This window comes from Nicotiana sylvestris, chromosome 3, assembly GCF_000393655.2.
Source record: "Nicotiana sylvestris chromosome 3, ASM39365v2, whole genome shotgun sequence".
NCBI classification, from domain to species: Eukaryota; Viridiplantae; Streptophyta; class Magnoliopsida; order Solanales; family Solanaceae; genus Nicotiana; species Nicotiana sylvestris.
Window position 1 is genome coordinate 70701894 of NC_091059.1, and position 16835 is coordinate 70718728.

Consider the following 16835-nt stretch of genomic DNA (forward strand, 5'->3'; position numbering starts at 1 on the left):
GCCCTCTATTAGTCTTTCTGACCTACCAGGCCATGAGCGCGAAGCCTTCTCTTAAGCTAAATGAAAAATGATACTAGGATCAAAGGGTAAGAATTGGAACCACATCTTATCCATGTCTCACTCAAAATTTTCAAATTCAATGTTCCTGCAAATGGATAATATTGCATGGCACCACAAGATTCACTAAACCTGATTATTAATCACTTGAATTCTAATCAGATTATCACGGGGAAATGACTGAAACCAAGCTGCATTATTCAACTAATACTAATGTTAAGTTGCTAATAAATAAATAAATAAACATTGAAACCCCACTAAGGAAAACTATATATCAGCGAAAAAATGGTATGTTTCAGTCTTTACAACAATAAGCTTTAAGGCAGCTACAAATGCAGCAGCTGATATACAACTAAAGAAGACACAGTTTAACCAATGCCAACTCTTCTGTAAGCTAGACAACTTGTTTTTCCTTGCAACAAGGTACATGTGGTTTGGGAGTACGAATGTGAGTGGAAATGTGCTGATTGCGCCAGTGAGGCTCATGAAGTCTCCCAGGAAAGGCAGCAAAGCCGACAGGAAAGTGGTCAAGACAAGGTAACCTCCTCTAACAACCACTCTGAATGCAATGTTACGAGGAGCCAAAGCACTTCCTTTGATTCCATATGTCGTATCCAGAAACTCATATGTCGGACTTGCAAATATCTGTAAGTAGCAGCATAAGCGACACTAAGATCAGAAAACAAGATTAGAAGACATGGAAGCTTGGAGGGATTTACATCTCCAAGGACAAGTAATCAACTGTAACGAGAAAATGATTAGAAGGAAATCTCAAATCAAAGTGAAGGGCGATGATTACATGCAAAGTGATGATCGATTGTATGAAAGCAGACATGTGAGCAACGCCCTTCAACCAAACTGGACCATGAACATTGTTCAGTAAATAGGACGAAGTGCTAGATCCATAAGCCCAATAACCTATATAAGTAACAGCATGCAATGGCACAACTCCCACTGTGAACTGAAAGAACAGAGCTTTCAACATGTTCTCAATTACAGGTGGTCTGACTGTAGCCTGTAACAAGACGGATTCAAAGATATTGTATTAACTGCAACAGGGTGAACAAAACTAAAAAGATGCAGAACAAGTGGAAGAGTAACCAACAGCTTTTCTCTCTGGCAAAATAAGTGACTTGCCTTTCTTGGAGCAAATTCTGAAATGTTTTACTTTATTTCAAATGACTGTATCAGTCAATCAGCAAATGAGGTCTTAGAAATGGAAGTTGAGAATGGAAAGGTAAATCATGTTGAATGATTGGTCTATTGGGTCAGCTAGTTTAATCTAAGATAATGTAATTAAAAGACAGAGATCGGATAAACACCCCAATCCTGATTACATGTGGGTAGAAGTCCATGCACTTTGATAATGAGCAAACTGGGAGAATACGAGTTCAGTGTATCAACTAGATATTACCCCTGCAACCACTGGTAGAAATTTCAGGGATGTAACTGAGATAGGCAATAGAAACATAAATCAAGTAAGATGATTGGAAGGAGGTTAATTTATTACTTGCTTTAAAGTCATAACAAAGGATGGCCTGATCACATAAGTTCACGGTTTATTTTCTGACCTGTATCTCTGGTATCATTCCCGTGTTAAATGCAAAAACGACGTTCCCAACCGCACCAATAGTTGCAAAGATCTTGCTTACTTCTGATCCTGGAATGCTGTAGTCCCTAGCAGGAGCCTTCATACCTGGAACATGGAAAAAAATTTACCGGCTTTAGTAAAAGAAAAAAGAAGTCCCTCGGAGACTACTCACGGAAAACTAAATACAACAACAAAAAACCCAGTGTAATCTCACATGTGGGGTCTGGGAAGGGTAGTATGTACGCAAACCTTACCACTACCTTGTGGAGGTAGAGAGGCTGTTTCCGAACACTGAAAATAAAATAACAAACAGTAGCAACAACAATATAATATGAAGAAATGACACAACATGTAATATAAAGAACCAGAAATAAGAAAAAAATACAAAAGTAGTAGGCCTACCCCTACCCTTCCTTAGACCCGCCATGGTCAAACTCTCACACCTCCTGACCAGGGCATCTATGGCTCTCCTCTACACATGCCCGAACCATCTCAGCCTCGATTCCCGCAGTTGTCCTCCACCAAGGCCACACCGACCTTGTACCTAATAACTTCGTTCCTAATCTTGTCTTTCCTGGTATGCCCACACATCCTCCTCATTTTAGCTACCTTCATCTTTTAGACATAGGACTTCTTGACGGGCCAACACTCCGCCCCCATACAACATAGTCAGTCTAACCACCACTCTGTAAACTTGCCTTTAAGTCTTGGTAGCATATTCTTATCACACGGAATCCCAGAAGCGAGCCTCAATTTCATCGACCCGGCTCCAATGAGTTGAGTAACATCCTAGTCAATCTCCCCGTTGCCTTGCATTATAGACCCAAAATATTTGAAACTATCCCTTTTGAGGATGACTTGTGAATCAATCTTCACTTCCCTGCTGCTTCAGATATCCCATCACTGAACTTCCAGTCCAAATATTCAGTGAAAACTAAATATAACATAATAAAGCTGTTTAAATTAAAGTTGCTAGAAATCAATCTAATGGCAAGTTAATGAAAGGGAACCTACATCCTTACCATTCCAGTGAAGGCCAAAAGAACCATCCATCCAGACATTGTTACGACGCTTCCATTATTCATGGATATGCATGTCATGAAAAACCAGACATTCATCATCATGCACTAGTTCAGGCCCAAACAGAAGTCTAAATACTAAATTCAAGTAAACTGAAAAACAAAAGTTAAATACACTCAACTTGCCAGGATGAAAATTCTAGATGCTTTGGGAAGAAAGAGAAGATGAAAAGAGAAATACAAGGACAAGCAACAACAACAACATACCCAGTATTATCCTACACCGTGGGGTTTGGGGAGGGTAGTGTGTACGCAAACATTACCCCTACCTTGTGAGGATAGAGAGGTTGTTTCCAATAGACCCTCGGCTCAAGAAAGCATAAGCACCATATTAATGAAAATATAGACAAGAAAGGACAGCACCAAAAAGCCATATAAAAGCAGAATAAAAACAACAAGATAGTAAGGTGATCAACAATGAAAGAAATTAACGGTTAGTCATAAAAACCTACTACCAACAGAAAGCGTGACTGCGTGCCAATACAACTGTTAAGAACACTCTAGACTACCTACCCTACTACCCTAATCTTCGACCTCCATATCTTCCTATCAAGAGTCATGTCCTCGGTCAGCTGAAGCGGCACAATGTCTTGCCTAATCACCTCCCCCCACCTTTTCTTTGGCCTACCTCTACCTCTCCGTAGGCCCTCCAATGCCAACCTCTCACACCTCCTCACCGGGGCGTTTGTGCTTTTCCTCCTCACATGACCAAAGCACCTAAGTCGCGCTTCCCGCATCTTGTCCTCAATAGGGCTACACCCACCTTGTCGCGAATAACCTCATTCTTAATCTTATCTAACCTGGTATGCCCGCACATCCATCTCAACATCCTCATCTCTGCTACCTTCATCTTCTAGACATGAGCGATCTTGACTGGCTAACACTCAGCCCCATACAACATTGTCGGTCTGACCACCTCTATCCAGAAATACAAGGACAAGAAGTTCATATTCTTCCTCCGTTTGGCTCGGGAAGAAAGTTAGAAATCACAAATGTAATATCTTGTTTGGAGTTCCGTCTGAAACTAGAAGTGTGTCTAATTTTCCACATTTTCAACCCTCATTCAAAATTGAATTTCCTCCAAATTCTAGAAAATTTTCTAATAGGAAATTCTAGACCGAAATACAGATTTTTGCTTCTTTTTTTTTTGGCTTATCAACCTACCCTGCATAATTGCTTCCAGTAATTCTAAACACTAAAATTTTCCAATTCTGCATGGTTCTCGAGATGCTCATCAAGGATACTGATAAAATGGACACTGGACCTAACTCAATCCCAAAAGCTAACTTATGAGGTGAGGATTGCCCAAACTATATAAGGAGACCAAAGACCTCAAATCCCTCCGATGTGGGACAACTCAACACCCACCCCCCCACCCCACCCCACCCGGCCTGCAAACAGGAGCGTGGACAACATAAATGGGGACCCAACATCGGTAATAATAATTGGAATGGGTATAGCTCTAATACCATGATAAATGGACCTTGGACCTAACTCAACACCAAAAGCTAGCTTATGAGATGAGGATTGCCCAAGCCATATAAGGAGACCAAGGACCTCAAATCCCTCCGATGCGGGACAACTTAACAGATACTATCAATGTACAACAACAATAACAACAAAAACCCAGCTTAATCCAATAAATAGGGTGTGGGGAGGGTAGTGTGTACGCAACCTTACCCCTATCCTATAAAGGCAGAGAGGTTGTTTCCGATAGACCCTCGGCTTAAGGAATAGTAAAAATAATACAACAAGCAATAGCAACAGTAATGTAATATGGTAATGGAAGCGAATGACATAACAAGTAATAAAGAACCAGAAATAAGAGAATACAAGAATAGTACTAGTACTACTAGTAAACCTAGGAGAAACCCATAACTACCGGTCAACCTACCGCCTTATTCCTCGACCTCCACACCTTATCATGAGTCATGTCCTCGATAAGGTGAAGCAATGACATGTCTTGCCTAATCACTTCTCCCCAATACTTCTTTGGCCTACCCCTGCCCTTCCTCAAGTCTGTCATGGTCAACCTCTCACACCTTTTGACCGGGGCATCTATGTCTCCCCTTTTCACCTGCACGAACCATCACAACCTCGATTCCCACAACTTGTCCTCCACAGAGGCTACTCCCACCTTGTCCCTAATAATTTCATTTCTAATCTTGTCTTTCCTGGTATGTCCGCAAATCCATCTCAACATCCTCATTTCAGCTACTTCTATCTTCTGGAGAAAGGACTTCTTGACGGGCCAACACTTAGCTCCATACGACATAGTCGTTCTAACCACCACCTTGTAAAACTTGTCTTTAAGTCTAGGTGGCACATTCTTATCGCATAAAACCCCCGAAGATAGCCTCCATCTCATCCACCCTGCATCCTGGTCAATCTCCCGTTGTCTTGGATTATAGACCCAAGCTACTTGAAACTATCTCTTTTGGGAATGACTTGAGTATCAATCTTCACTTCCACGTCTGCTTCATGCCTCCCATCACTGAACCTGCACTCCAAGTATTCAGTTTTCGACCTACTCAACTTGAAATATTTAGACTCCGGCATATGTCTCCAAACTTCCAACCTAAAGTTAACACCACCTCGCATATCGTCGATCAGTACTATGTCATCAGCAACTAACATATACCATGGAATCTCCCCCCTATATGTGTCGGGTCAGCACATCCAACGCTAGGGCAAACAAAAATGAGCTAAGGGCCGATCCCTGGGAAATGTTCCGAGTCTCCTCCCGCAGTCCTCACCCGAGTATTAGCTCCCTCATACATGTCCTTAATCACCCAAATATACGCTACCGGGACATCACTAACTTCCAAACATCTCCATAGCACCTCCCTCGGGACTTTGTCATAGGCCTTCTGAAGGTCAATGAACACCATATGCAAGTCTTATTTCCTCTCCCTATACTGCTCCACCAATCGTATCACAAGGTGAATGGCTTCTGTAGTTGACAGACCCAGCGTAAATCTGAACCGGTTCTCAAAAATAGATACACAAGTCCTCACCCTCCTCTCCAACACCCTCTCTCAAACTTTTATAGTGTGACTCAGCAGCTTGATACCCCTATAATTGTTGTATTTCTGGATATCACTTTTGTTTTTGTACAACACAATCATCAACCTCCACTGCCAATCTTCGAGCATCTTCTTCATCCTGAAATGACGTTAAACAAGCTAGTAAGCCACTCCATGCCTGCCATACCCGCTTCCTTCCAAAATTTCACCGAAATCTCGTTAGGCCCTGTCACCTTACCCCTGTTCATCTTCTGTATTGCCATATCAACCTCCGCACACTTAATACGCCTACAAACCCCAAAATCTCTCCGACATTCTGAGTTCTCCAACACACCCAGCACGGTGTTCATGTCCCCTTCCTCGTTCAAGAGTCTATGGAAGTACTCCTTCCATCTACTCCTCATACACGCCTCTTCCACCAATACCTTACAGTCTTCGTCTTTGATGCACCTCACTTGATCCAGGTCTTAAGCCTTCCTCTCCCTAATCTTGGCTAACTTGTACAACTTCCTCTCACCTCATTTACCCCCAAGATCTTCATACAATATTTCAAATGTTGCAGTCTTAGCCGCTGTGACCGCTAACTTTGCCTCTCTCATTGCCTTCTTATAACACTCCCTACACGTCCTGTTCTCCTCCTCGTTCGTGCTCCCCACTAGCTTCAAATATGTCGCTTTCTTAGCTTCCACTTTTCCTTGGACCTCCCCATTCCACCACTAGTCCCCTTTGTGGCCACCCGAGTAACCCTTCGTGACCTCTAACACCTCCCTAGCAGCTTCCCTAATGCAGTTCGCTGTCGTGGTCCACATACTACTCGCATCCCCACTACTCCTCTAGGCCTCCATAGCCAACAGCTTCTCCCGCAACTTCTGAGCCTTTCCCTTAGTCAAGGCTCCCCACTTGATCTTAGGTTGGCCATACACTGCTCTCTTCTTCCTTGCTCTCTTGACCTCCAAGTCCATTACCAAGAGCCTATGTTGCGTCGACAGACAATCACTCGGGATAACCTTGCAATCAGTGCAAAGGTCCCGACCACCTCTCCTGAGGAGAAGATAATCAATCTGAGTCTTGGCAACCTTACTCTGGAAAGCGATCAAGTGGTCCTCCCTCTTCTGAAAACCCGTATTAGCTATCACAAAGTCAAAAGCTTTAGCAAATCCAATAACGAGGTACCGCCCTCATTCATTAACCCCGAAATTGAACCCACCATGCACCTCTTCATAACCCGTAGCAGCCTCCACCAACGTGACCATTAAAATCACCCCCTATGAAAATATTCTCGGTCTGCGGAATACCATGCACAACCTCATCCAAATCTTCCCAGAAGCACCTTTTGACCTCCTCGCCCAGACAAATAGGATCACCCTCTTCATGAGCAAGTATAATCCAATGAATGCTTCCCCTTATATAATGATAGCGTGGCAATGAATATGATGTCTTTACTACCATATGACAGCTTTCTGAAGATTAAGACAACTTGGAATGCTATTGACTAAGGATAAATGTGACAAGAAATAAGGGACTAATTCTTATGGTGTATAATTGTTATTTCCCAGATTAAGTGCTTATAGTTAACTCTTCTTATATTTTGAGAAAGCATATTTCATTTGAAGAGTATTTTGCATCTTTCTTGAGCCGAGGGTCTATCAAAAAGAGACCATCTACCCTTCCAGGGTAGGAGTAAGGTATGTGTACACACTACCCTTCCCAGACCTCACTTATGGGGACATCACTGGGTCTGTTGTTGTTGTTATATTTTGTTTGAAGAGACTTTCGGATTTTCAAATCACTTTACAGGAAATAACTCGAGCAGAAACAAGGCCACCAGAAAGGCAGGAACAAGGTACACTGGTAAAACCTAGATGTCTTTCCGTGTAAATTTCACATACTGGTGACATTAGATATCGGGATACAACATTGCACTGAACTTTCAAACAAACCATGGATATTTGCTCAAGTTATTTTGCCTATATGGGCAGTAATATTATGCACAAGTCATGAGGGTGATGTTGTGCTCTTTTTGATACATTATTAAATCGATACCAACTTTGGCACAAGCATGCAATGCCCTATGCCAGCCAGTTAAAACATTAAAGAGAGGAAGCAGCATACCATCTTCAAGAGACAACACAAATGCTATACAGAGATACAGTAGCAAGCATAATGATGAAACCCCCAGCCAAACCCTTAGTGCTGATAAATGGGGCGTTGCGATGGCAAAAAGCACGCATGTGAATCCAGCGATCGCTATGAAATGTGGCAGCTTCAGCTGATGGTCATCGCTAAAGAGAAGATAGAAGGCCTGGCATGGCAATCAAGTCAAAAGAGTATGTACTAAAAAAGGTTAGTTTAGGTATTGTATTCACAAGAGATACACAAAGTAATCATACCGTCAAAATCTACCAAGATATTTGCAGCAGAAGAACTAAACAATGAATCAAGCCAACATCACAAAACTGAAAATGTAAAAAAGACTCAGTTATTAATCATCTTTATCTGGCAACTCCTTACACCCCCCCCTTCTTGTCCTTTCTTTTACTCGGAATAATCCTTCTCTTTCATTTTGCCTGGGTAGAGGGGAATGGTAATGGTTCTGCCAAAGTGTCTCATCGAATAAATGAGAAAAGAAGGTTTGGAGGACAGGAAAAGAATATATCTGACCTTCAATGCTGAACCAGCCATGATAATATATCCAATATTTATCAAGAAGAGGCTCGCATATTGCAATGCCCAGACAACCAAGTATGCTGTCCTTCCTGCAGCAACAAAATAAGCTCAATTTTATTCAAACAAATAATTGATCAAGTAATAAAAAGAATGATGTCGGATGCCTGCACATCAGTTGATGTGATTATTATTTGTACCATATAAATATCCTGCAAGGTCTCTATATCTGATATGCCTCTTTCCCCCAACTTCATGGAGTTTGGCAGTAAGAATACTTGCGTACAGTGATACCATTGTCGATAAAATTAGACCAACTATACCACCTATCCAACCTAGAGGAACCATGATTGTGCCAGAATATCCCAGCGCGTATGCACTGTTGATACCCATGCTGATAAGAATTCCCACCTGAAACCATGAATCTGGAAAAAAAAAATGGAAACGCAAAATTACAATGAGTCAACAGCATTGATGCCAATGATAGAGTTACAGAAAAAAAAACAGAGATACAGAAAAAACAAAGAAAAACAGGTTCTTTTATAATATCATAACACATCACAAAGTACTATTTTCTTAATTTTTCAAAAGATAAAATGGAAATAAAGGTGGAGTTTTTCCATGAAATTCTTTTTGAGATCTTGCAATATATTTTTCAAAAAACTTTTTTGTTTTAAGTTTTTGTTTAAAAAAAAAACTGTCTTTTTGAAGAAATGGTTTGAGGTGTCTTTCAAATAAAGGTTCTGCTTCTACTCATAAAACAGTCACAGGTCTTTTAGATAAAACAACAAATATCCAACCACATTTCCTTTTTGCACAAACTTTTTCTTTGAAAACATTATCAATAAGCTTTTTCCAAAAGTTGTCCAAACGGCTCATTCTTTCTCTTCACTTGCCAAAATTCAATAAAATTGGAATCCAAACAGATGCATTATAGTTATGTAACAAATTAAATTCATATAGATAGAGTATACGCATGGATTAATTTAGCCATTTGAAAGAAGGGAAATGGCTGAGGACATGGCCCTTGACAGGGAATTATGGAGGTCGGGCATTAAGGTTGTAGGTTAGGGTAGAGTTACGAATATTTCTACAGCACAATAGAGTGAGACTAGCCAATTAGGAGTTAGACTAAGAATGTCATTGGTCGTCTATTGATGCAGGGTTTTACCTGCTAGTTTTACTATACCAGTCATCTATTTCGTATTTCGTATTCTGTATTTCATATCTCTTATTATGCTGTTATTTTATTATGCATTTTTATGGTACTAATATATCGGCTCCTGTTGCTTTTTTTGAGCCGAGGGTCTCCTGGAAACAGCCTCTCTACCCTTCGGGGTAGGGGTAAGGTCTGCGTACATATTACCATCCCCAGACCCCACTTGTGGGATTATACTGGGTCGTTGTTGTTGTTGTTCTTGTTGAAAGAAGGGAAAAGTTAAAAAATGCATAAACACAATAAATTTCTCATTTTAATTCAGTTTTCTTAATTCTTGCAAGTTACTAGACAAAAGCACCTGAGTCAAATGTAAGTCTGTTCTATTGGATCTTTTATAAAGTGAGCTTTATGTGGATTCTACAAATTATCATGTATACTGAATATTAATGACAACTTTACAAACATAGGGTGAGGTGCTGTTCACACACAAATTACTGAGGCAAGAAGTTGAAATGTGCCAGCTGAAATTAACAGATCAATGGCCTCAATTTGTAATTGTCATCCTTTTTTCATCGAATTATATTCAGAAAGATCATTTAACAAAAAAAAAAAAAAAAAAAAACTGTCAATACAAGGCCCTCCATGTTAACACCATGATGCACCAAAACTACAACGAGTTAACAGCAATGATATCAATGATACAATTGCAGCAAAAGACAGGTTACTTTATCTACTAAAGTACAACAGATCAAGGAAATGACTTCTTCTTAACTTTTCAATGAACAGAATGGAAAAGTTAATCATTTCTGATCACTTGTCACAATTGAATGAAAGAGGAATTTAATCAAATACTGTAGGTATGGAACAAATTAAATTCTCATAGATAGAGTACCCACATTAAAAGGAAAGGGAAAAGTTCATTTAAAAGGATCAAATAAAACAATGTATCCAACACCAAAAGGATGAAGAGTTTATTGAGGTGAGAAGTCAAGGAATTTAAAGATTCAAATGGGCCAGCCGAAAAACAATGGGTCAATGGAATTTTCTGTCATCAATTCAAATAGTAACAATTATTCGACAATATAAGAAAGCAGAATAAGGACTTCAAGTAAATGAAATTGAAAATTGGAAAAGCGTAAGAGACCGTTGCTGACTTGGTGGGCGGTATGAACAGGGTATTGATCGTCCACATTTTCTTTCCGAGAAGGGTCATCGTTTCCCATTTCAACTATCTCATTCTCCCGTCCGGCCAAGAGCAAGATGCTCTCCTCCTCCGCCCCATCCCTAATTATGCCGTCGTCGAACGCCAGCTCCAATTGCTTCTCAGCTGAAGCTAATTCAATCGGAGCCAGCTCTGCCTAATTTCCAGAGGACCAGCCAACACAATAAACAAGAAAATAATTTCGCACTCTTGAAATGTCTTTGCCTTGTAAAGTCAACCTCTAATTGGGTTGGCCAAGTTTCTCAAAATCGTGACGCCTTCCGTCTCCTCTTCATTAGTTGTAAAAATAGCAGGGTATTATAGCTAGTTTTTGGACTGGTCATTCAGAAATAGCCAACGTTTATAAAGTCAATGAAAAATAGCTACTTTTTTGCTGCAACAGAGACCGGTCCAGCATAATATACTGGAGTTCGGTGCACCTGTGTATGAACTCCACCGGTATACTTTACTGACTCCAGTATAATATACTGGAGACTAGAGCACCGGTGCTCCAAACTCCAGTATATTATGCTGGAGTTCTAGTGTACTTATGCTGGAACTCCATCATATTATGCTGGAGTTCTAGCATACTTATCCTGGAACTCCAGTATAATATGCTGGAGTTCAAGAATACTTATGCTGGAGTTCTAGCATACTTATCCTGGAACTCCAGTATAATATGTTGGAGTCCAAGCATACTTATGCTGGAACTCCAGTATAATATACTGGCGTGTTTTCCGGGTTTTGAACAATGTTTTCGCTCAGATTTATCTTTACATGAAAAGTGACTAAATTTCGATTACTTTTGAAACTGAGCTATTTTTGAACGACTAGTTGCAAATCTGGCTATTCTTGAATTTCTCCCCCTTTAGTTCCCACATAGGTCCAACTCAAGTCTGAAAAGTCTATAAACTATTACAAAGTAACTGAAAAAGAGATAGAAATGAGATAAAGGGGGAGAAACACGGGACTGTGGACGCCAAAGCAGCTACCTCGTGAACTCCGAAGTCTGTCGGGAGCTCTCAACTCGCACTAGCAGGATCAACAACGCCTGAATCTACACACGGGGTGCAGGAGTAAAGGGAGTACTCCAACTCAGTGAGTAATAATCATAAATAAAGATTGAAAGCAAGAAATCACGGAAAGCACATTACAGGTTATAATGAAGCAGTAAAAGCCAGTAAAACAGTGAATCAGTTAAGATATGTAAAAAATCATTTAAGTACAGTTTAAACTTCATAAAAGCCCTTTTTAACATTTAAGCAGGTAAATGACAGGCAGTAAGAAAGATCAACACATAAAGGTTCGCCCCTCAGGCACAATGTCAACAAATCCGCCCCTCGGGCAATATCTCAGAACAATACTAGCCCCTCGGGCTATATCTCACAATCACAGTGGGTACCCGCGCTCACTGGGGGTGTGCAGACTCCTGGAGGGGCCCCTTATGGCCCAAGCGCAATATCAAATCATCTCGTGGGGGTATATATCTCAGGACCTCGGCCTCATAATCATAATCAGTGTTTCCTTACAACATAGGCCCTCGGCCTTACTTAGTCAAAACTCCTCACAAGCCACTCGGGCAATAGTAAAACATGATTCTCAGCCCAAAATATCATTGAAAGATCATTTAAGTGTTAAAACAGAGTAATCATGGCAGAGTTATGAAAACATTGGAATATAGCATGACTGAGTTCAAGTATAAAGTCAAAACAGTGAGGAAGTATCAATAAAAATCCCCTAAGGGTTCAAATAGTTGGCACGAGGCCCAAATATGGCATTCAGCCCAAAACATGATGATAGCAAATAGTTTTCAGTCAAATACGTGGTAAAATAGCCATTCGGGATGGACCAAGTCACAATCCCCAATCGTGCACGACCCCACGCTCGTCATCAAGCGTGTGTGTCACCTCAATATAGCACAACGATGTGCAATCCGGGGTTTCATACCCTCAGGACATCATTTACAATCATTACTCACCTCAATCCGGTCAAATCTCTAGCCCGCGATGCCTTTCCCCCTTGAATCGGCCTCCACTCGCGTCAAATCTATCCAAAATCAGAATCATGGCATCAAAATATGCTAAGGGAACGAAGCCCAAGCGAAAATAATCAATTTACAACTTAAATCCCGAAAATACCAAAAGCATCAATGGATTCCTTATCACTCCCCGAGTTCATTCATACCAAAAGCATCAAAATCCATCCAGAAACGACCCCTGAAATCCCAAATTCTAGGTCTCCAATTTCAAGCCCTAGTTCTTCAATTTTAGGCTTAAATTCCATGATTAATTAGGTAGATTTCACATTAGAATCGAGTTTTAAGTCCATGAATCTTACCTCCAAGTGGTTCCCCTTGAATCCCTCTTCAATCCTCTTCAAAAAGATCCAAAAATGCTCAACAATGGAGGAAATAAACCCCAAAATCACGGACAAGACGACTATTTAAACCTTCTGCCCAAGCCTGAAATCCTTCATTGCGATCGCGAAGCACAAATTCTCATAACCCAATTTTTACTCTACGCGAACGCGTCATATCCCACGCGAACACGATGCTCAGGCATCCCACACCTACGCGATCGCGGACAGGGGACCGCGTTCGCGATGAACAAACTCCAAGTCAATCCCCTGGTCCACTTAACTCTACGCAAAAACGACCTTCTCTACGCGTTCGAGATCAATAACCTCACCACCTTATGCGATCGCGTCTCCAACTTCGCGAACGCGAAGAACAACCTAGGCTACCCCCATCACTGCCCAACGCGATCGCGAGACTCCCTACACGATCGCGAAGAAGAAAACTCTGCAACAGCTAAAGCTAAAAAATCTGCAACTTTTCCAAAGCATGAAATGGTCCGATTGACTACCTGAAACTCACCCGAGGCCCCTGGGACCTCAACCAAACATACCAACATATCCCATAACCTCATTCAAACTTGTTCCAACCTTCGGAACGCTCAAAACAACATCAAAACACCAAATTTGCATCGGATTCAAGCCTAAGAATTCTAAAATCTTCTAAATTATACTTTTGATCAAAAACTCAACCAAACCATGTCCGAATGACCTGAAATTTTGCACACACATCACAAATGACACAACGGAACTACAGTAACTCTCGGAATTCCATTCCAACCCCTATACCAAAATCTCACCTATCAACCGGAAATCGCCAAAAATCCAATTTAGCCAATTCAAGCCTAAATCTACTCCGGAGCTCCAAAACTCATTCCGATCACGCTCCTAAGTCCCAAATCACCTTCCGAAGCTATCCGAACCATCGAAACTCACATCCAAGCCCTCTAACACATAAGACAACATTCAGTTGACTTTTTGAACTTAAGCTTCCTCAAAAGAGACTAAGTGTCTTAAACCTTACCAAATCCTCTCCGAACCCGAGTCAACCAACCCGATCACATATAGAACCGATAGGCAAAGCAATAAGAAGCAAAAAATGGGGGAAACAGAGCGGTAACTCATGAGATGACTGGCCGGGTCATCACATCCTCCCCAACTTAAACAAACATTCGTCTTCGAACGAGTCAAGAAACATACCTGAAGCCTAAAACAGGTGAGGGTATCTACTCCGCATCTCCCGCTCGGTCTTCCAGGTAGCCTCCTCCACGGGCCGACCTCTCCACTGCACTTTCACTGAAGCTATATCCTTTGACCTCAACATTCGAACCTGACGATCCAAATTAGCTACTGGCTCCACATCATAGGTCAAATTATCATCTAACTGAACCGTGTTGAAATCCAAAACATGAGGAGGATCCCTAATATACTTCCGGAGCATAGAAACATGAAATACCGGATGCACACTTGACAAGCTGAGTGGAAAAGCAAGCTTATAAGCCACCTCCCCAATCCTCCGAAGCACCTCAAAAGGCTCAATGAATCGAGGACTCAATTTACCCTTCTTCCCAAATCTCATAACACCCTTCATGGGAGAAACCTTCAACAGAACCCTCTCGCCAACCATGTAGGACACATCCCGAACCTTCCTGTCAGCATAACTCTTTTACCTCGACTGCTATACGAAGCCTCTCCTAAATCACCTTCACCTTTTCTAAAGCATCCTGCACCAAGTTTGTCCCCAATAGCCTAGCCTCACCCTGCTCGAACCAACCAACTGGAGATCTACACCGCCTCCCATACAAAACCTCATATAGAGCCATCTGAATACTCGACTGGTAGCTGTTGTTCGAAGCAAACTCTGCAAGCAGTAGAAAATGATTCCATGACCCTTCGAAATCAATGACACAAGCACACAACGTGTCCTACAATATCTGAATAGTGTGCTCGGACTGCCCGTCCGTCTGAGGGTGAAAAGTTGTGCTCAACTCAACCTGAGTACCCAACTCTCGCTGCACAGACCTCCAAAACTGCAAAGTAAACTGAGTGGCCCATCTAAAATAATGGAAACTGGGACACCATGCAAACGAACAATCTCCCGGATATAGATCTCTGCCAACCGCTCTGAAGAATAGGTAGTACGCACAAGAATGAAGTGCGCGGACTTGGTCAGTCGATCCACAATTACCCAAATAGCATCGAACTTCTTCAAAGTCCGTGGAAGTCCAACTACAAAGTACATAGTGATCCTCTCCCACTTCCACTCTGGAATATCCATCTACTGAAGCAAGCCACCCGATCTCTAATGCTCATATTTCACCTGCTGACAACTGAGACACCGAGCTACAAATCCCACAATGTCCTTCTTCATTCTCCTCCACCAATAATGCTGCCTCAAATCCTAATACATCTTCACGGCACCCGAATGAATGGAATACTGCGAGCTATGGGCCTCCTCCAGAATCAACTCCCGAAACCCATCCACATTAGGCACACATATCCGGCCCTACATCCTCAACACCCCATCATCACCAATGGTCACATCTCTGGCATCATCATACAAAACTCTGTTTTCAAGGACAAGCAAATGCGGATCATCATACTAGCGCTCTCTGATACGATCATATAAGGAAGACCGAGAAACCACGCAAGCCAATACCCGATTGGGCTCCGAGATATCCAACCTCACGAACCGATTGGCCAAGGCCTGAACATCAACTGCAAGAGGTCTCTCCCCAACTAGAATATATGCCAAACTCCCCATACTCACCGCCTTTCGGCTCAAAGCATCGGCTACCACATTGGCCTTCTCCGGATGGATCAGTATAGTGATATCATAATCCTTTAGCAACTCCAACCACCTCCGCTGCCTCAAATTAAGATCCTTCTGCATGAACAAGTACTGGAGGCTATGATGATCAGTAAATACCTCACAAGACACACCATACAGATAATACCTCCAAATCTTTAACGCGTGAACTATAGTAGCCAACTATAAATCATGAACGAGGTAGTTCTTCTCATGGGGATTCAACTGACGAGAAGCATAAGCAATAACTCTACCCTCCTGCATCATTACACAACCAATACCAACTCTCGAAGCATCACAATACACGGTGTATTAACCTGAAGCTAATGGCAAAACTAACACTAGAGTTGTAGTCAAAGTTGTCTTGAGCTTCTAAAAGCTCTCCTCACACTCATCCGACCACACAAATGAAGCACCCTTCTGAGTCAACTTGGTCAAGGGCGATGTGATAGACGAGAATCCCTGAACAAACCCGCGATAATAGCCTGCCAAACTAAGAAAGCTACAAATCTTTGTCGCTGAGGATGGTCTGCGCCAACTCTTAACCGCCTCTACTTTTTCGGATCAACCTAAATACCCTCATTGGACACCACGTGCCCCAAGAAAGCCACTGAACTGAGCCAAAACTCAGACTTGGAGAATTTTGCATAAAGTTTCTCCTCCCTCAATCTCTGCAACACAACTCTCAAATGTTCTGCATGCTCCTCTTGACTACGCGAATACACCAGAATATCATCAATGAAGACTATGACAAACGAGTCGAGATAAGGCCAGAACACGTTGTTCATCAAATGTATGACCGCTGCTGGGGCATGGGTCAGCCCAAAATACATCACCAAGAACTCATAATGACCATAACGAGTCCTGAAAGCCGTCTTAAGAATATCTGAGTCCCTG

The 16835-nt window shown here is 41.8% G+C and overlaps 1 protein-coding gene across 2 annotated transcripts; it reads right to left on the minus strand.

Annotated features, from left to right (window-relative positions):
* Positions 1 to 299: 299 nt before the first annotated feature.
* On the minus strand, positions 300 to 11045 carry LOC104239922 (proline transporter 1-like). Of its 2 annotated transcripts, none has more exons than XM_009794670.2 (7): positions 10731 to 11045; positions 8618 to 8842; positions 8415 to 8509; positions 7866 to 8055; positions 1629 to 1753; positions 857 to 1072; positions 300 to 702 (listed from the first exon to the last, which is right to left on the minus strand). In XM_009794670.2, exons 2-7 carry the CDS (start codon positions 8808 to 8810, stop codon positions 325 to 327), a joined length of 1197 nt encoding a protein of 398 aa, XP_009792972.1. In that variant the 5' UTR covers positions 8811 to 8842; positions 10731 to 11045; the 3' UTR covers positions 300 to 324. The 2 variants fall into 2 exon arrangements, with proteins under 2 accessions (XP_009792972.1, XP_070026910.1); XM_070170809.1 differs by having other exon boundaries at positions 10721 to 11044.
* Between the last annotated feature and the right edge of the window lie 5790 nt (positions 11046 to 16835).